This window comes from Gossypium arboreum, chromosome 9 (assembly GCF_025698485.1).
Source record: "Gossypium arboreum isolate Shixiya-1 chromosome 9, ASM2569848v2, whole genome shotgun sequence".
Lineage (NCBI taxonomy): Eukaryota > Viridiplantae > Streptophyta > Magnoliopsida > Malvales > Malvaceae > Gossypium > Gossypium arboreum.
The window spans coordinates 10,166,745-10,182,909 of record NC_069078.1 but is presented as its reverse complement, the minus strand read 5'-3'; the positions used below and the strand labels follow the sequence as shown (position 1 = coordinate 10,182,909).

The 16,165-nt window shown below is 34.7% G+C and overlaps 1 protein-coding gene and 1 pseudogene across 1 annotated transcript; one reads left to right on the top strand and one right to left on the bottom strand.

Moving 5' to 3' along the window:
• The first annotated feature begins 9,317 nt into the window (after nucleotides 1-9,317).
• On the top strand, nucleotides 9,318-9,983 carry LOC108451364 (uncharacterized). Its single transcript, XM_017749059.1, has 2 exons — nucleotides 9,318-9,356; nucleotides 9,423-9,983. Exons 1-2 carry the CDS (start codon nucleotides 9,318-9,320, stop codon nucleotides 9,981-9,983), a joined length of 600 nt encoding a protein of 199 aa, XP_017604548.1.
• A 3,457-nt stretch (nucleotides 9,984-13,440) lies between these two features.
• On the bottom strand, nucleotides 13,441-15,210 carry LOC108452485 (alkane hydroxylase MAH1-like; annotated as a pseudogene).
• Nucleotides 15,211-16,165: the final 955 nt, after the last annotated feature.

Below are 16,165 nucleotides of genomic sequence, written 5' to 3'. Positions count from 1 at the left end.
AGTCCATAGTCATACATATGTAAGCTATAAAATTCTGCTGGACTTATTCTTTAAGTTTTTCATCAAAGTTATATGTGAGATTTTGCCATACAAAGTCTACGCAAAAGTCTGTATGTATGAATCTACTATGATCATGAAGTTCTTTTATGAATCTGTATGAATGAATTTGCTATGATCATAAAGTTTCTTCTATGAATTCGCATGTTTGAATTTGCTTTATCCATGAAGTTTCTTCTATGAATTCGCATGGATAAGTCTGTCATATCTATGAACCATCTTCTATGAATCCGTGTGTATGAGTCTGTCATATCCATGAATCTTCTACGATTTCACATGTATGAATCCACATATAAGAGCCCGCATTTAACAATCCTCATTAAAGAGTCCATAGGATTGTTAGCCAAATTAATCAGAAATGGCTCTCTCTCCATTTAGTGGGTTTTATACCAAGGTTATATGCAACAATTTGTACGAAGAGACTAATGCTACATGATCTTTCACAAGAGAAATTCTCATGTATTATGTATTGTGCCTCAATGATGTTGAAGCCCAAACATAAGTCGTGGAATATGAATGCACAAGTTTGTCTAAATGAGATCTGCGTCGAACTCTTAATTGAAATAACTTATTTTTTTAGAACTGACTATGTTCCTCATGAACTTACCATGTTTATATTCCTTGTTTAAAGTATTTCCAAACTGTTGTTCGTGGGAAATAGGGAACTAAGCCAGAATCTTCAAAGTTTTGGGTGAGCATATCACCCCTAGTTTTGTAACATGTATAGATATCAGGGCAATTTGTAGTTTAAATTTCTATTTTGTACTTGTACAATAACTCTTCAAATCTAGTTCAAATTGTAATTAGACTCATGAAGATAGATGTACAAACTATTATTGTAACAACCCGTTTTTCAGTGGTGTCGAAAACACTGGTTTTGTAACAGTCTGGTTTCGACCCTAGCCAGAATAGTGGTTTCGAGACCACAAATCTGAGTCTAAAAAATATTTTAATATTATTTTCTGTGTCTGTGATATGTGAATTTATGTCTGTGAAATTTCTGTGATTTAATTTGTCAGTTTCTGTGCTTAATTTTGAAAAAGGATTAAATCGCGTAAAGTGTAAAAGTTGAGTGCTAAATGTTAAAACACCTAATTGGCTTGGCTTTTAAAATAAAGGTCCTTGCATGTCAAATTTACCATTTATATTAATGGTAGACAATGATGGACATTAGTTGGTAGAAATTTAATGGTATATGCCATGGGCAAATTGGTAAAAGGTGAAATAATGTTAATTAAAATAAAAACAAAACAAAAGGTAGCCATATTATCATGCATGTTAGTTGAAAATCAAAAAAATAAAGAAGTGTTTGAAGCTTGTGTACATTCGGCACTTTGGTAGCTAAATTGAGGTATGAAATTTGTTCAGTTTTTTATAATTTCTACGTTTCGGTGATCGTTGCTTCGTGTTCTTCAAAACCCATGTCTAAATTCCTATTTCTGCTAAAGATTTCATGAAATGCCATTGTTGATATCATGAGTTTTGTAATGTTTTTGGATGAATTATAAAGGCTTGGTAGATGATTTATAAATTTTGTCTTTGAATTTTGATGAAATAGAACTATTTGGGCTAATTTGTGAAAATGAGGTTTTGAAGGATTAAATTGTGAATTAAATATGTTATTTGTGCTGGTATGGAAGCCATATCTATTTGGCCAAGCTATAGTCTTGGTGAATTTTACATATTTGTGATTTTGTGAAAAATGGACTAAATTGTCAAAGTGTGAAAATGTAAGGGCTAAAATGCAAAGTGCCCTAAATATGTGTTCATGGATTATTTTTGAATGAAATGAATGATTGAATGGTTGAATTTGAATTGTATTAGATCAAGAACAAAGAAAATCGGACTTAGATCAAGGGGAGTCCTAAAATAGTTAAATAGTCGACTCGTTTCATCCGAAATCTGTCCAAGGTAAGTCAAATTACAATTATGTGTTAAATTTACTAATTTCCACATATATAAATTGTAATCTGTATTGGATGGCCTTGAGAGCCTGATGAATATCTTTCGAGTAAAGTCTGATAATATGTTAGTATCCGAAAAGCTCTGTATACTTCTAAAGGAACATTGACATCTATTTAAGATATCGTGTAAGACCTTGTCTGGGGTACAGGCCTCGATTGAAATTTACGAATAAGACCATGTTTGGGACATCGGCATCGTATCTGATTTCGTGTAAGACCCTGTTTGGGACAGGGGTATCAATATTGAATTACATGTAAGACCACGTCTGGGATGTCAGCATTGTATTTGTTTACGAGTATCTATATCGTTTCTGAACCGTCTGATGATAGAGTTCAAAATATGAGAATGAGTATATGAAATGTATAACCTATACAGGTACGTATGAATCTTACTAAAATTCTGAATATGAAAGACTCTATCTCTGTGAAATATGTATGGGATTTGGAAATGAAGCATGACATAAATGCAAACAAAGGAGCACGATTAAGTTTATGAATTATTCTATGAAATGGATATGAATCTTTTAGGTTGAATTGTACTTATATGCTTTAGTAGTTAGACCAATTGTATTTGGATTACTAAGCTTTTTGTAGCTTACTCTGTATGATTTCTGCCTGTTTTACAGTTATTGTAGCTACTGAAGGCTCGGGGATAGTTGAGGATCATCACCACACTATCGAACTCATTTTGGTACTTTTGAAAGTGTAAATATTTTAAAGTATGGCATGTATAGGCTAGAAGGTCTATGTATTAAGTTTTGATTTGTAAATATATGTTATGCCATGAGAGTTGGCTAGCAAATGGTATGAATGTTAAGTTTTGATATGGTTTTGAATGGGTTATTGAATGATGATGATTTAGTTGTAATAAAGCATGTTCTGAGCATGGAATTGGCTAAAAATTGTTGTATGAATGTTTTTTAACATTGCTAGTAGGAAAGAGTGGCAAGTTGGCTTAAACCAAGCCTGCATTGTGCCACACGGTCAGGGGACACGGGCGTGCCTTGTGGCCGTGTAAGAAAGTCAGTAGCTAACTAAGTATCACACGGCTGTAGCACACAGGCGTGCTTAATGGCCGTGGGTGAAAGTCAGTATGGGTGCATTATTTTGGCATGACTGGTTCACATGGGTATGTCTGATTCTCGTGTGAGGCACACGGCTTGGTCACATGGGCTTGTGACCTAATCAGAAGTGAAATTTTCTCTAGATTCTAAAAATTTTTGTATGTGTTTGGTTTAGTTCTGACTATTCTTAAAAGTATGTTTTAGGTCTCGTAGACCATCTTAAAAGATGATTGCTTACGCAATGATGTTTTATGATAAATGTGATTCTGAAATGTTCTGTCTGTCTGGTAATGCCCTTTACCTATTCCGGTGATGGTTACGGGATGGGGTGTTATAGGTTTTGTGGCCACAAATCCGACAAATGAGTCTGTAGATATTATTATTTAATATTTATGAGTCAAATATAGTATTATATTAAATTTTAATTTGGCAATTTTTGTTATTTGAATGAATAGTTAAGTTTAAGTGGTTTGTGCCTAAAGTCAATTGATTTTGAAAAATGAGGTATTGAAACCTCATTTCTATAAATCGAGCCCATAAATATTTTTATTAAATATTTACAGAGTGGTTATATAGGTGTATTGAAGTTTGGTCCGGAAATTTTAATATTTAGATAGGTTTAACATTCTAACTTTGTTCTTTGCATTTTTAAACATTAGGTTGTTGATTTTTAGTGTTAGATTTTGAGAATGGAACCTAGAAAGCAAAGATGCAACCATTAAAGCACTGATTAACTTTGAAACCTATCGCTTTCAGAACTGTAAAGTCGAGAAGTTCTACCTCTAAATAAGTAGGCATTCTTTCATTCAAGAATGTGGATTCGACCCCATAATATCTGCCTATGGTGAAATCTTAGAGTTGGTAGATTACCACCATCAGAATAATTTAAGCGCAATCTAATTGAACTGGTGGTCGACATAATCGCTTATGAATTTTACGCCTCCTTGGAAGATAGGGAGAACCGTAGGCGAATGGGTGAAATTCTAACCCATGTTATTGTAAGAGGCAAAGAAGTGTTGGTAATGCCTCGATAAATATGTCGACTATACGACACCCCAATCTATACGCATGGTTATCCCGAGGGCTAAGATTTGTTAACATTTAAATACATTGACATGGATGGGATAATTAATTTCTTGACATAGGGCCGTAGTGAGTGGACTCGCCAGGCTAATAATGATGTGTTGCTTAACTTTAATCAGGTTATAATGTTTCTAATAGCGAAGATGTGGATGCAATTTATCTACACCCTCTTATTTACCAAACAAAATGCTTCTGACTTCACTGCATTTTGAGCAGTTATGCTTTACTTTATTTTGAAAAAAAAAGAAATCTGTGTCGGCCACTAGATATATGAAGAAATGTTGAAGTGCATACGACATCAAAAATTAAGTGATTACAGCCTTGTGTAAGTACGTAGACGTGCCCATATCTTCGATTGAGCTATTTACACATCCAACGAGGAGCGAGATCAGGGATACCATATACGGCCAGTTCATCGAGCTTCAGTGAAAACAAATCCAAGAATGAGAGGAATGGTCAACGCACAAGAAAGAAAAGATCTCAGCAAAGAAAAGAGGAAAGCAGATTCAGAAGCTAGAGACACTAGAAAAAGATTGATGAATAAGCTATACCAGTCTTCATCGAAGAAATCCAAAGATTTGTATAATCGTCCGAATGCTTCAATGAGATATTCGAATAAGGATCGTACTAAACAACACTTTGGTTCTAAAATTCAAGTTACACCAGTAGCCAGTGTTAGCAGTGTGAGAGACAATAAACCTAAATGTCAGCACTGTGAATGACGACATTTTGGAGAATGCTGGAACAAAAGAAATAAAGCTTGTTACAAATATGGATCGTTGGATCATTTTATGCAAGACTGTGTTGATGGAAAAAGAGGATGTTCAGAACACGAGGCCGAGTAACACTGCAAATAGAGGTAGACCACCTAGAAACACGAGAAATGTGAGTGGTGGTAGAGGTGTAACACAAGATACTACTACGGGATCTGATGCTAGAGCACCTGCACGAGCCTAAGCTATTCACACTCGCAAAGAAGCTTCATCGCTAGATGTTATAACTGGTACTTTTACTCTCTATGATATTAAAGTTATTGCATTGATAGATCTAGGATCAACTTATTCGTACATATGTATGAATTTAGTATCTAGTAAGACTTTTCCTGTAGAGTCTACTGAATTTGTAATTAGAGTATCGAACCCCTTAAGCAGATGTGTCTTAGTTGATAGAGTATGCAAGAACTGTCTGTTGATGATTCAAGATTTATGTTTTCTGGCTAATTTGATGTTGTTGCCATTCAACGAATTTGATATTATTATGGGTATGGATTGGTTAACATTGCATGATGCGATAGTGAACTGCAAACGAAAGATAATTGATCTAAGATGTCAGAATGATGAGATAATTCAGATCGAGTCTAATGATCTGAATGGTTTACCGACAGTGATTTCTTCAATTTTAACTCTGAAACATGTGAGAAAGGGCTGTGAAGCTTACTTAGCTTATGTGCTTGATATGAAAGTGACTGAAAAGAAGATTAAATCAGTATCAGTTGTATGTGAGTATCCAGATGTGTTTCCTGAAGAGTTACCGGGTTTACTACCGATTCGAGAGGTTGAATTTGGTATTGAGTTAGTACCTAGAACAACTACGATACCGATATCTTCGTATAGGATGGCACCGACTTAAGTAAGAGAATTGAAAGCTTAGTTGCAAGAGTTAACAGATAGAGGTTTTGCAAGACTAAGTTATTCTTCTAGGGGTACACCAATTTTGTTTGTGAAAAAGGAAGACAGAACTATGAGAATGTGCATCGACTATCGACAACTCAATAAAGTGACCATAAAGAATAAATATTCTTTGCCACGTATAAATAATTTGTTCGATCAGTTGAAAGGGGCTACAGTGTTTTCAAAAATTGATTTGGGATCGGGTTATTATCAGCTGCGAGTGAAAGACTCCGATGTGCCAAAAACTGCTTTCCGAACGAGGTACAGACATTATAAGTTTTTGGTTATGCCTTTCGGACTAAAAAATGCACCTGCTACTTTTATGGACCTAATGAATAGGATCTTCAGACCATATTTGGATTGATTTGTAGTTATGTTTATAGATGACATTTTGATCTATTCCCATGCATACTAAACATTTGAGAGTAGAATTACATACTTCGCGTGATAAACAATTGTATGCGAAGTTCAATAAATGTGAATTTTGGTTGCCTGAAGTTAGTTTTCTGGGACATATTATTTCAGCATCAGGTATCCGAGTCGATCCAAGCAAGATTTCTACAATTATGGATTGGAAGCCTCCAAGAAATGTATCTGAAGTTTGCAGTTTTTTGGCACTTGCTGGTTATTATAGACGATTTGTAAAAGGTTTTTCTATGATTGCAACCCCGATAATGAGGCTACTTTAGAAAGATGTTAAGTTCAATTAGACAGAAAAGTGCTAGAAAAGTTTTGATCAGTTGAAAGCTTTGTTGACCGAAGCTCCGGTGCTAGTTTAGCCAAAGTCAGATAAATAATTTATCATTTTTAGTGATACATCTTTGAACGGTCTGGGTTGTGTTTTGATACAAGAAGGCAAAGTCATAGCTTGCGACATACGGGCTGGACTGATTTGGGCCGTGTGAGCCACACAGGCGTGTGGGATCCTGGCCAGGTCGTGTGATCCACACGGCCAAGGCCAAATTGGGCCATATGGGCCACACGAGTATGTGAGCCCACAACGATAGGCCACATGGGCGTGTGAACCCATTTAACTGAAATGTGTTCTAAGGTTGCACGAGTCGCACGAGTCGCCCAAGTCGGCTGTGAACCTACTGTGGGGTTGGTAAGCACTACTTAGACCCTTAAATGCGTGAACTGTATGTACGATGTATATATTGAGCATGGTGATTATATGAATGAATACTGAACTGTATAACTGATATTCATGTATTAGCATGTCATATGCTGTATGTTGCATTGCATTGGGTTGGGATGTTGATATTTGGAGGAAGTGTACTGAAAGGCTCTTAAGCTTATTATCTGGCAGCTCAGCTGCAATTTACTGATTATGTGCCGCATTCGGTACTACTTGGAGTGTAAGGATGAGTGGGTATTTTAAACCCCATATGGACTATAGGGATGGATGAAGATGGTGCGTAGAGGCTGGTTGGGTAGGACTCTGTTATTGATTAATATATATCTGGTACTATTACTGTGATGGGCTTAAGCCCTAACACATATCTGATACTGAAACTGAAATGGGCTTAGGCTTAGACTGCATTTTGACTGTTTGTTGTGTTTGAATGTATGCATGTCTTCTGTGGGGATTATACATTGAGTTTACGTAAACTCACCTCTTTCTATTTTATCTGTCCAGGTAATCCCCAAATTTAGACGGATCGGTATGGTGGTGGACTTGACAGTGACCACATGATTATTGAACTATTCAAATTTCAGTTATGGTATTTATTTCCAATTTATTTTCTAGGTTATTTTTTTATGTAAATTGGACTTTTGCACTATTTCTTTTACTTTGAATTTTCACTGTTCCATGGATTTTTAAACTGCAAACTCAATAAAGGCTCGATTTAATTCAAAACGATGTTTTCCTAAATGGGAACGATTTTCTTTAAATATCACGATTTTAAAAGCTTCTGCTATAAAATATGGTTTTAAATGAATAAAATTAACAAGGAAATGATTTTGAAATTTATGAGAGATAAATCGAAGATAATAAATGGAGACGGTTTTAACTTGATAACTTTAATTTCAATTCCCATTCCATGTGACATCGCCAGATTTGGCCATAACGTCTAGTCCGGGTTTGAGGTGTTACATTTAGTAGTATCAGAGCCAGGTTGTAAAACTCATCTGTGGATTTTAGGTTTTTAAAACTTGGTTTTTAAAAATTAATTTTCAAATGATTTGAAATGATTAGACTGAAAAGGTGGAACACCGAGTCTTCAGCGCTGATACTGTAAGTATTCTGATAAGCTGTTATGATATTATAGATAGTCTGTTCTGAAAACATTCTAGTTAGTGTATACTCTAACTGATAGAGACTATACTTGATAAAAAAAAACTATACTTGAAAAAAAAAACTCTGAATTTATGATACTGCTCTACATAAAACATCTGTTAATAAATACTGGAACTGTAACTAATTCATAGAATTCATAATATAGATAAATTTGAATAGACATGAGTGCATGAGGTATCCGTGGACGGGATACTAGAGGCCGAGGTAGAGGCCGCAGAGGGGTTCGAGCTGAGTTCTCCTCTTTGAATAGCATGCCAAATCTAGATACGAGTGAGACACTGATTTTGCTTGCCACTGAGACTAGGTCTCAGAGTCGTTCGACTGGGGATGACGCATTATCTTAAACTATACTGAGGATACTGGAGAGGTTCGCTAGGCCTAACACTAGATCTGAGGGCCGAGGGCCTAACAATTCCGGTCTAATGGAGCTAAACTTTTTAAGGGTGTCATAGGAGTCGCCCCTAATGTGGCTGAGTATTGGATAGAGGTTACTGAGAGGATTATGGACGATCTGGACTGTACCCCTGAGCAGAAATTGAAGGGTGCAGTCTCATTGCTTCACAATGAGGCTTACCAGTAGTAGTTGACTGTTAAGGAGGGCACTCAGTCTGACTGTCTGACTTGGGAGTTCTTTAAGACTACGGTTCACAGTAAATATGTGGGAGCCAACTATGTTGACGCTAGGAGACGTGAGTTCTTAAACCTCTCGTAAGGTGACCGATCTGTGGCCGAGTATGAGGCCGAATTCCTGAGGCTGAGTCACTATGCTCAAGGTATGGTGGCGGATGAGTATGAGAGATGTGTTCGTTTTGAGGATGGCCTAAGGGATAGTCTAAATGTGTTGATAACTCCTTAGAGGGAGTGAGAGTTCTCCATTCTGGTAGAGAAGGTGAAGATCACTGAAGAGATTAAGCACGTTGAGCGCCAAAATAGGGAGCGTGAGAGAGGTAAAAACAAGAGGGATTCGGAGCCCTCAAGTTCGTTACAGAGGCCTAAGAAAAAGGCCAGAACTGATGGGCCAGTTAGAGTTGGGCCCCCAGTTACTCCCACTGGATTGTAGTTGTGTGGAGATTATGGTAGACACTATTAGGGTGAGTGTTGAAGGAAGACTGGGGCATGTTTGAGGTGTGGGTCATTAGAGCACTACATTTTGGAGTGTTCGCTGAGGGCCAATCAGATGCAAGCTCTAGGTTCTGGTACTTCGCAGCCACAGAGGGTACTTCAGTAGCCACCGAAAGGCTGTGGTTAGGCAAGGGGTGGTAACAGTATGGGCCACGAATAGAGAGCACCAGGCAGAGGTGTTGGACAGACTGAGGCTAGGCAGCCTTCTCTTGTTTATACTGCTCGTCGCCGAGAATACATAGATGCTTCAGATGTCATTATCGGTACGTTCTTAATTTATGATGTACCATATTTTGCTTTGATAGACATAGGTTCCACACATTCCTATGTAGCTAGCATTGTGTTTGGAAATGTGGGGATTTCGGTTGAGAGTACTTCTAGTGAGGTGACTGTACTGAGTCCACTGAGGCAATCGGTTTGGGTTAGCAAATTGTATAGAGATGTTTCGCTAGAGGTTCAAGGGTCGGTATTTCTAGCTAATCTAATGGAGCTTCTGTTTGGGGAGTTCGACTTGATTCTGGGTACGGACTGGTTGGTCAAGCACCGTATCAGTCTGAATTGTGCGACTAAGAAGATTGTCTTCAGAACTGAGGAGGATAATGAGGTAGTCATGATTGAAAAATGTCAGAATTATTTGACTAATGTGATCTCTGCACTGGTGGCTGAGAAACTAGTTCGTAAGGGATGTAAGGCGTTCTTGGAAATTAACATTTTGCACTAAAATAGTTTTGGACTGTAGCAGTAGTCTAACTTTGAAAAATCATCAAAAATAGTGGAAACTGAGTTAGAGGTTGAATAAAATATGAAATTAAAGTTTATTGAGTCTAGTTTTTCATGGAAGAAACAGTGTAAGCAATGGAATTGTAAATTATGAGATATAATAAATTTTGTGAGATAAGGTTAGAATGATTTCGGGTTCCCCTATTCTGAATTTGGAAAATCATCAAAAATTGTAAAAAAATAATTAGGGGCTTAAATTTATATGTTCAAATAATGAGTCTATTTTCAAGAGAAACAAACAGAAACATCATCCAAATTTCGTACTATGAGATAAATAATTTTTAGTAAGGAAAGGTTGAAGTTGTCAAACTGTAGAATAGGGATAAATTTGAAGATTTTACTGTACTTATTTGTTAAACTATAAATTCTGAAAATTTTATGGTAGAAAGATATTTGAGTCTAGTTTCAAAAACATCAAGCGGATCTTAATTTGGAATTCTGTAGCTCAAGATATAAATAATTTAGTGACAATAACTCAAGTAGATAGCTTTGAATGAACATATAAGTAAATAGTGAAAACATATATGAATATTTAGCTAGCATGGGTTACATTAAAAATGAATCACACTGCCAAAGCCAATTTGGACTGAGTGGGCCACATGGGTGTGTGGGCCCACACGAGCAGATCACATGAGCATGTGAGCCCATTTTTACCGAAATGTTTCTAAGGTTGCACGGATCGCCCAAGTCGACTGTGAACCTACTGTAAGGTCAGTAAACGCTACTTAAACCCCTAAATATTTGAAATTGACTGAATGATATCTGTACTGAGCATGTTAATATCTGAACTGAATATATGTACTGAAATTGCATAATAGCATATCATCCATTGTATGTTGCATTGCATTGGGTTGGGGGTTGTTATTCAGAGGAAGTGTACTAAAAGGCTTTAAGCCTAATTTACTGGCAGCTCAGCTGCAAACTACTGTTTTGTGTCGCATTTTGTACTACTTGGAGTGTAGGGATGGGTGGGTTGATTATATCCCCACATGGAGTGTAGGGTTAGACGGAGATGGTGTGTAGAGGCTGGTTGGGTAGGATTTTGCTATTGCATAACTGTTACTGCTACTGATACTGTGATGGGCTAAGGCCCTACTGCATTTTTGACAATGCACTGAGATGAGCTAAGGCCCAAACAGTCACTAATACTGAAAAGGGCTTAGGCCTAAGACTGTTCAACTGTGCACTGTGAATACTAATTGTTTGTTTGTTTCTGTGGGGTTACACATTGAGTTTACGTAAACTCACCCCTTTTGTTTAATGTGCACAGGTAATCCCCAGACTTAGATGGATCAGTGCGACGGAGAACTCAACAGTGACCACAGTAATTTTTGGGCTTCATGATTTTCAATTTACGATTTATAATTTGATTATTATTGATTATTTGGGTTGTAATTTAAGGACCCTCTGGGACTTTGGTTTTAAATTTGGGTTTTTATTTATTTATTTTACTTTATGGATTTATACCTGTTGGTTGTAGGAAATTCGATTTTTAAAAAGTTAAAGTATTTTCTAAACGTATGATCACTTAGACTGTTTTATTAAAGCTTCCGCAACGAGGGATGTTTCAAAACAAATGTTTTAAATGAATAAAAGTGACTTCCTAAGTTCTAACAAAGGTTTATTAAAGATATTAACATGGAATGTTTTCATTGTAACAACGAGGTTTCAAAAACACTATCGTGTGACATTGCCAGATACGGCCATAACGTCTAAACCGGGTTTGGGGTGTTACAGTGACCTTTGGTTTGCTAGGATTAACATGTTCTGACCTTCGACCTTATAAAATAATAATTTTAGTGCTTAACAATTATAATTTTTTGGTTAATTTAGTTATTACCCTTTTAAAGTATATAACAATTAAAATAAAAGAGTAAAAACATTTTATATATTTTAAATAAAAGAATATAATTAAAATTTATAATTTTTAAAATTTAAAAATAAAAAGTCTTTAAAATTTTAAAAATAAAAAAGCAATTTTGCAAAAATAAACAAAAATTTCAAAATTCAATGTTGACTAAACCGGACCAGACCGACTAGTTAGATTAAGGAGCAATATGGGTATTGGTTTGGTGAGAGATAAAACGATTTTGCAAAAATAAACAAAAATTTTAAAATTCAATATTGACTAAACCGGACCAGACCGACTAGTTAGATTGAGAACCAATTAGGGTATTGGTCTGGTGAGAGATAAAAAACGAATTGACCTGCAAATCGGTACGGATTAGTTGAATTGAGCTGAAAAATCGGTTGAATCAACAATTAAATAGATTTCGAACTAGTTTGACTAATTGGTTCCTAGAATAATCGCTCTGACCGATTCGAAGCAAATAAATTATTAAAAATAAAAAATAACACCATTTTAAAAAATTATAAAAATCAGTTCAATTGCCAGTTCAACCAATTTGTATCGATTTGTGGGGGTCTACCAGTTATTAAAATTTTATAACTTTTTTAGACCTCAAATTTTAAATTTTTTTTGTCAATTTGGTCAATACCTTTTAAAAGTACAGAATCTTTTTAAAAATAATTATATTTTTTTAATTTAAGGAAAAAATTAAAATTTTAAAAATATATTTTTTAAAAAAGATAAAAATGAGAAAAAAATATCTTTATAATTTAAAAATAAAAAATAAAATGATTTTAAAAATATAAAAAAAATCTTAAATTCATTATTATCTTTACCAAACCAAATTGTTTCAAGAACTAGCTAGGGTATCAGTCAGGTAAGTGGTAAAAATTAGTTGACCTCACAAACAGTACAGATTGGTTGAACTGAGCTAAAAAACTAGTTAAACTAACAATTGAACTGATTTTTATATATTTTTAATATCTTCATTTCTTTTAGTAATTAATTTGCTTTGAATTGACAGGTCAATTGTTCTAAGAACCAATTGGTTAGACTAGTTCAAAATCAGATCAATCGATTTTTATCTCGATTCAACTAGTCTTTACCAGTTCTCTGGTCAGTCGATTATAACTCGTGTTGGACCGATGCCCCAATTGGTTCTCACTCCGATTGGCTGGTTCGTTCTAGTTTAGATAACATTAAATTTTGGAATTTTTGCTTAAATTTTTAAAATCATTTTATTTTTATTTTTATTTTTACTTTTGATTTTTAAAGATTTTTCATAATTTTTATTTTTAAAAAATTAAAATTTTTATTTTATGTTCTTATTTCAAAGAAAAAAGTAATTTTAAAAATTTTAAAATCTTATAAGTACTTTTACAGGTAAGGATCAAATTAACAAAAACTATAAATGTTGAGAGTTAAAAATTATTTTACATTTGACACCGTTAACTTTAATGGTAAAATTAGGCGTAGAGATCAAAATTTTAAATTTTTAAATAAAAAAGTACAAGAACTAAATATCTTATAACTAAAATATAAGAATTAATTTTTAAATTTTAAAAGAATATAAAAACTTTTTGCATATTTAAATTATTTGGAGGAACTTTCAATTTAAACAAATATTTAAATTATTGCACTTGACATTCAACTTTGTAGTAAGCGGTCATGCATTCAATGCCATCGCTTTGAACTTATTTAATTATATCACACTATGGCATTGAACTTATTTAATTATATCACACTAGTCATTCTTCTTTTGTAGCAGCCTATCAGACATTTATTCCCATCGCTTGGTGATCCTAGTCATCAGTTCATTCTCGGTGTGCAGGATAATCGATACGGCCGGAACAACCGGAGATTTTTCCATCACATGAATACGATAATTGTAAATTAGAGCAGATGCCACAGCTTTCATCTGACTAAATGATGTTTCCTTCCCCAAACATATCCTTGATCCTGCACCAAAAGATAAGAACTTGTATGATGGCTCATGTTTGATCTTTCCTCTCTCATCAATCCATCTCTCAGGCTTGAATTCATAGAAATCTTCTCCCCAGGTTGACTTCATTCTTCCCGTTGAATACACACTAAACAAGATTTTCGCCTTTGGATGAACTGGATGCCCGCTTGGAAGCATGTCTGGTTTGACAGGTTCCTTGCGATTGAAAGGGACTGGTGGATACAACCTTAATACCTCACACAATGCTCCATGGAGATAAACCAAATTCTTTACGTCATCGACTTTGAAATTTGAATAACCGCCTCCTTTTGCTTTCACTTGTAGGTATTTTTGATTCAAGTTCTATGATCTTGTTTTCCACTACTGGATGCTTGGAAACCAACCAAGCGAACCAAGTAAGAGCAGTGCTCGTCAAGGCCATCGCAGCAAATATCATATTCAGAGCGGTCTTCTCAAGAACTTATCATCACATTTCAAACCTGTTGGTTCCTTTTCAGTTATGTATGATGTTAAGAGATCCACACCATCTACTGATACCAACTCTTGGTTTAGCTTTTTCACTTCTTTTCTTTTCTGACATATATATTCAGCTAATACGTCATCAAGAACTTTCCATGCCTTCTTGTATTTCCCTTCTTGTCCTATGTTCAACCACTTCTGCAACTTAGTAAAGCATAGCGGTCTAACATGCCGATAAAATATTGCTTGCTCCAGATCATCCATGGCCTTGGGGAAAAGAACTTGAGGGAGTTCAAGGGAGAGCCAACTAGGATCATAGCCGGTAACCAATATGCATGCAGAATCAAACGTGAACCTTTGGAAAATGTCTTTTAAGTTGATGATGAAGCCATGTTTAGCAGCATGGTCAATGATGGGCATCAGCCCCATTTCCACCTTGTCTCGGGTAGTCCTCAACAAGAATTGGTGGACAAGGTGATATCTCATGGATGCTTGAGCTGCTATCCGCTGGTTTTTCCACAAATCCATGTCGGAGTTCAAAATCCCGTCTCCTAAGGCATCCAACATCTGCTTGAATTCAGGGCCTTTGGGGAAGTTGTCAAAGTTGGAACTCATAACGTAGCGAGCATTGGCAGGGTCACATGTCATGTCATCACCCAGTTCATCTTAGCAAACCAAGGGCCTTCCAAAACAAAAGTGCCCTTGCAGCTTTCTAGTGTCTCAGTACACCAGTCGTGGAACCGATGAAAGTTGAGGAGAAGCTCAACAATACCAGGAGAACTCTTTGGACACCCATTTTTATTTCTCATCAAGCGGTATAGAAACAGAAAGGAAATGAGAGCCAAGAAGAAAACTTGAAGAAAACTCTGTAATGCCATGAAATTGATATAACCAAGTCTAGGCAAATTACTTGTTCTTCTTAATTCGATTTATTAAGTGAACTTTTCCCACATTAATTACTCACCGTCCCAACCATGTGATTTCTTAATTCAACTTAATCGCCAAGTTGGATGCATTAATCGAGAGAAAAACAAGAGATTTCTAAGGAAATTTTGGTTGTTTTTTTTTTTTTTGTTTTAAAAAGGCTTCTAACGAATTTTAAATATACAACTAGTCAGTATTTTTTATAAAATAATATCATGACTGTCCATTTGTTTACTGTTTTAAAGTTCATAACACTAACTTAATTTGGTGTAATTATTATAATTGGGAGATCTTATTTAATTGCGTATAATTAGGGTTCCAATTACATTTTCAATTCTTAGAAAGAGAATAAGAATTGGAGTAAATGGACAGTTAATTAATCTAAATTCAACAATCCGAGGAACTTCCAAACACTTGATAATGGTTTAACTTTAAATTTCTTTATAAAGATTCAAATTATAAAAATTATATTATAAGCATGAATATGTATAAGTGTTTGAATAATTATGACTAAAACTTCTAAAATTATATTATAAATAGTAAAAAGATAATTTATGTATATTTTATAAAGTTATAACAAAAAATATATTATTTAAATCTTAAAATTTTCTAAAGTTCTCATCTAAAAAGTATATTATAAAAGTAATTTGTGTGTTATAAAATATTATAGAATGTGTGTTATAAAATATTATAGAAAGTGTTATAATAAACTTATTATAAAAAGTTATGAAAAATATGAACATAAACTTTATTTACATATTCATGCTATGCTATGTATTATATAAAATAATATATTTATTTATAAAAAAAGTGTTATAATTTTTCCTTTTACCAAAACTTATTTATAAAAAATAACTTTAGCAAAAATTATATTATTTATAAGAAGTGTTATAAAAGTTATTAGACATTTTTTAAATATTTTTGTAAA

Coding starts and splice junctions, on each gene's coding strand:
- LOC108451364 (XM_017749059.1), top strand. CDS start 9,318: ATGCAAGCTCTAGGTTCTGGTACTTCGCAGCCACAGAGG. Junction 9,357..9,422: donor GTACTTCGCAGCCACAGAGG/GTACTTCAGTAG, acceptor GGCCACGAATAG/AGAGCACCAGGCAGAGGTGT.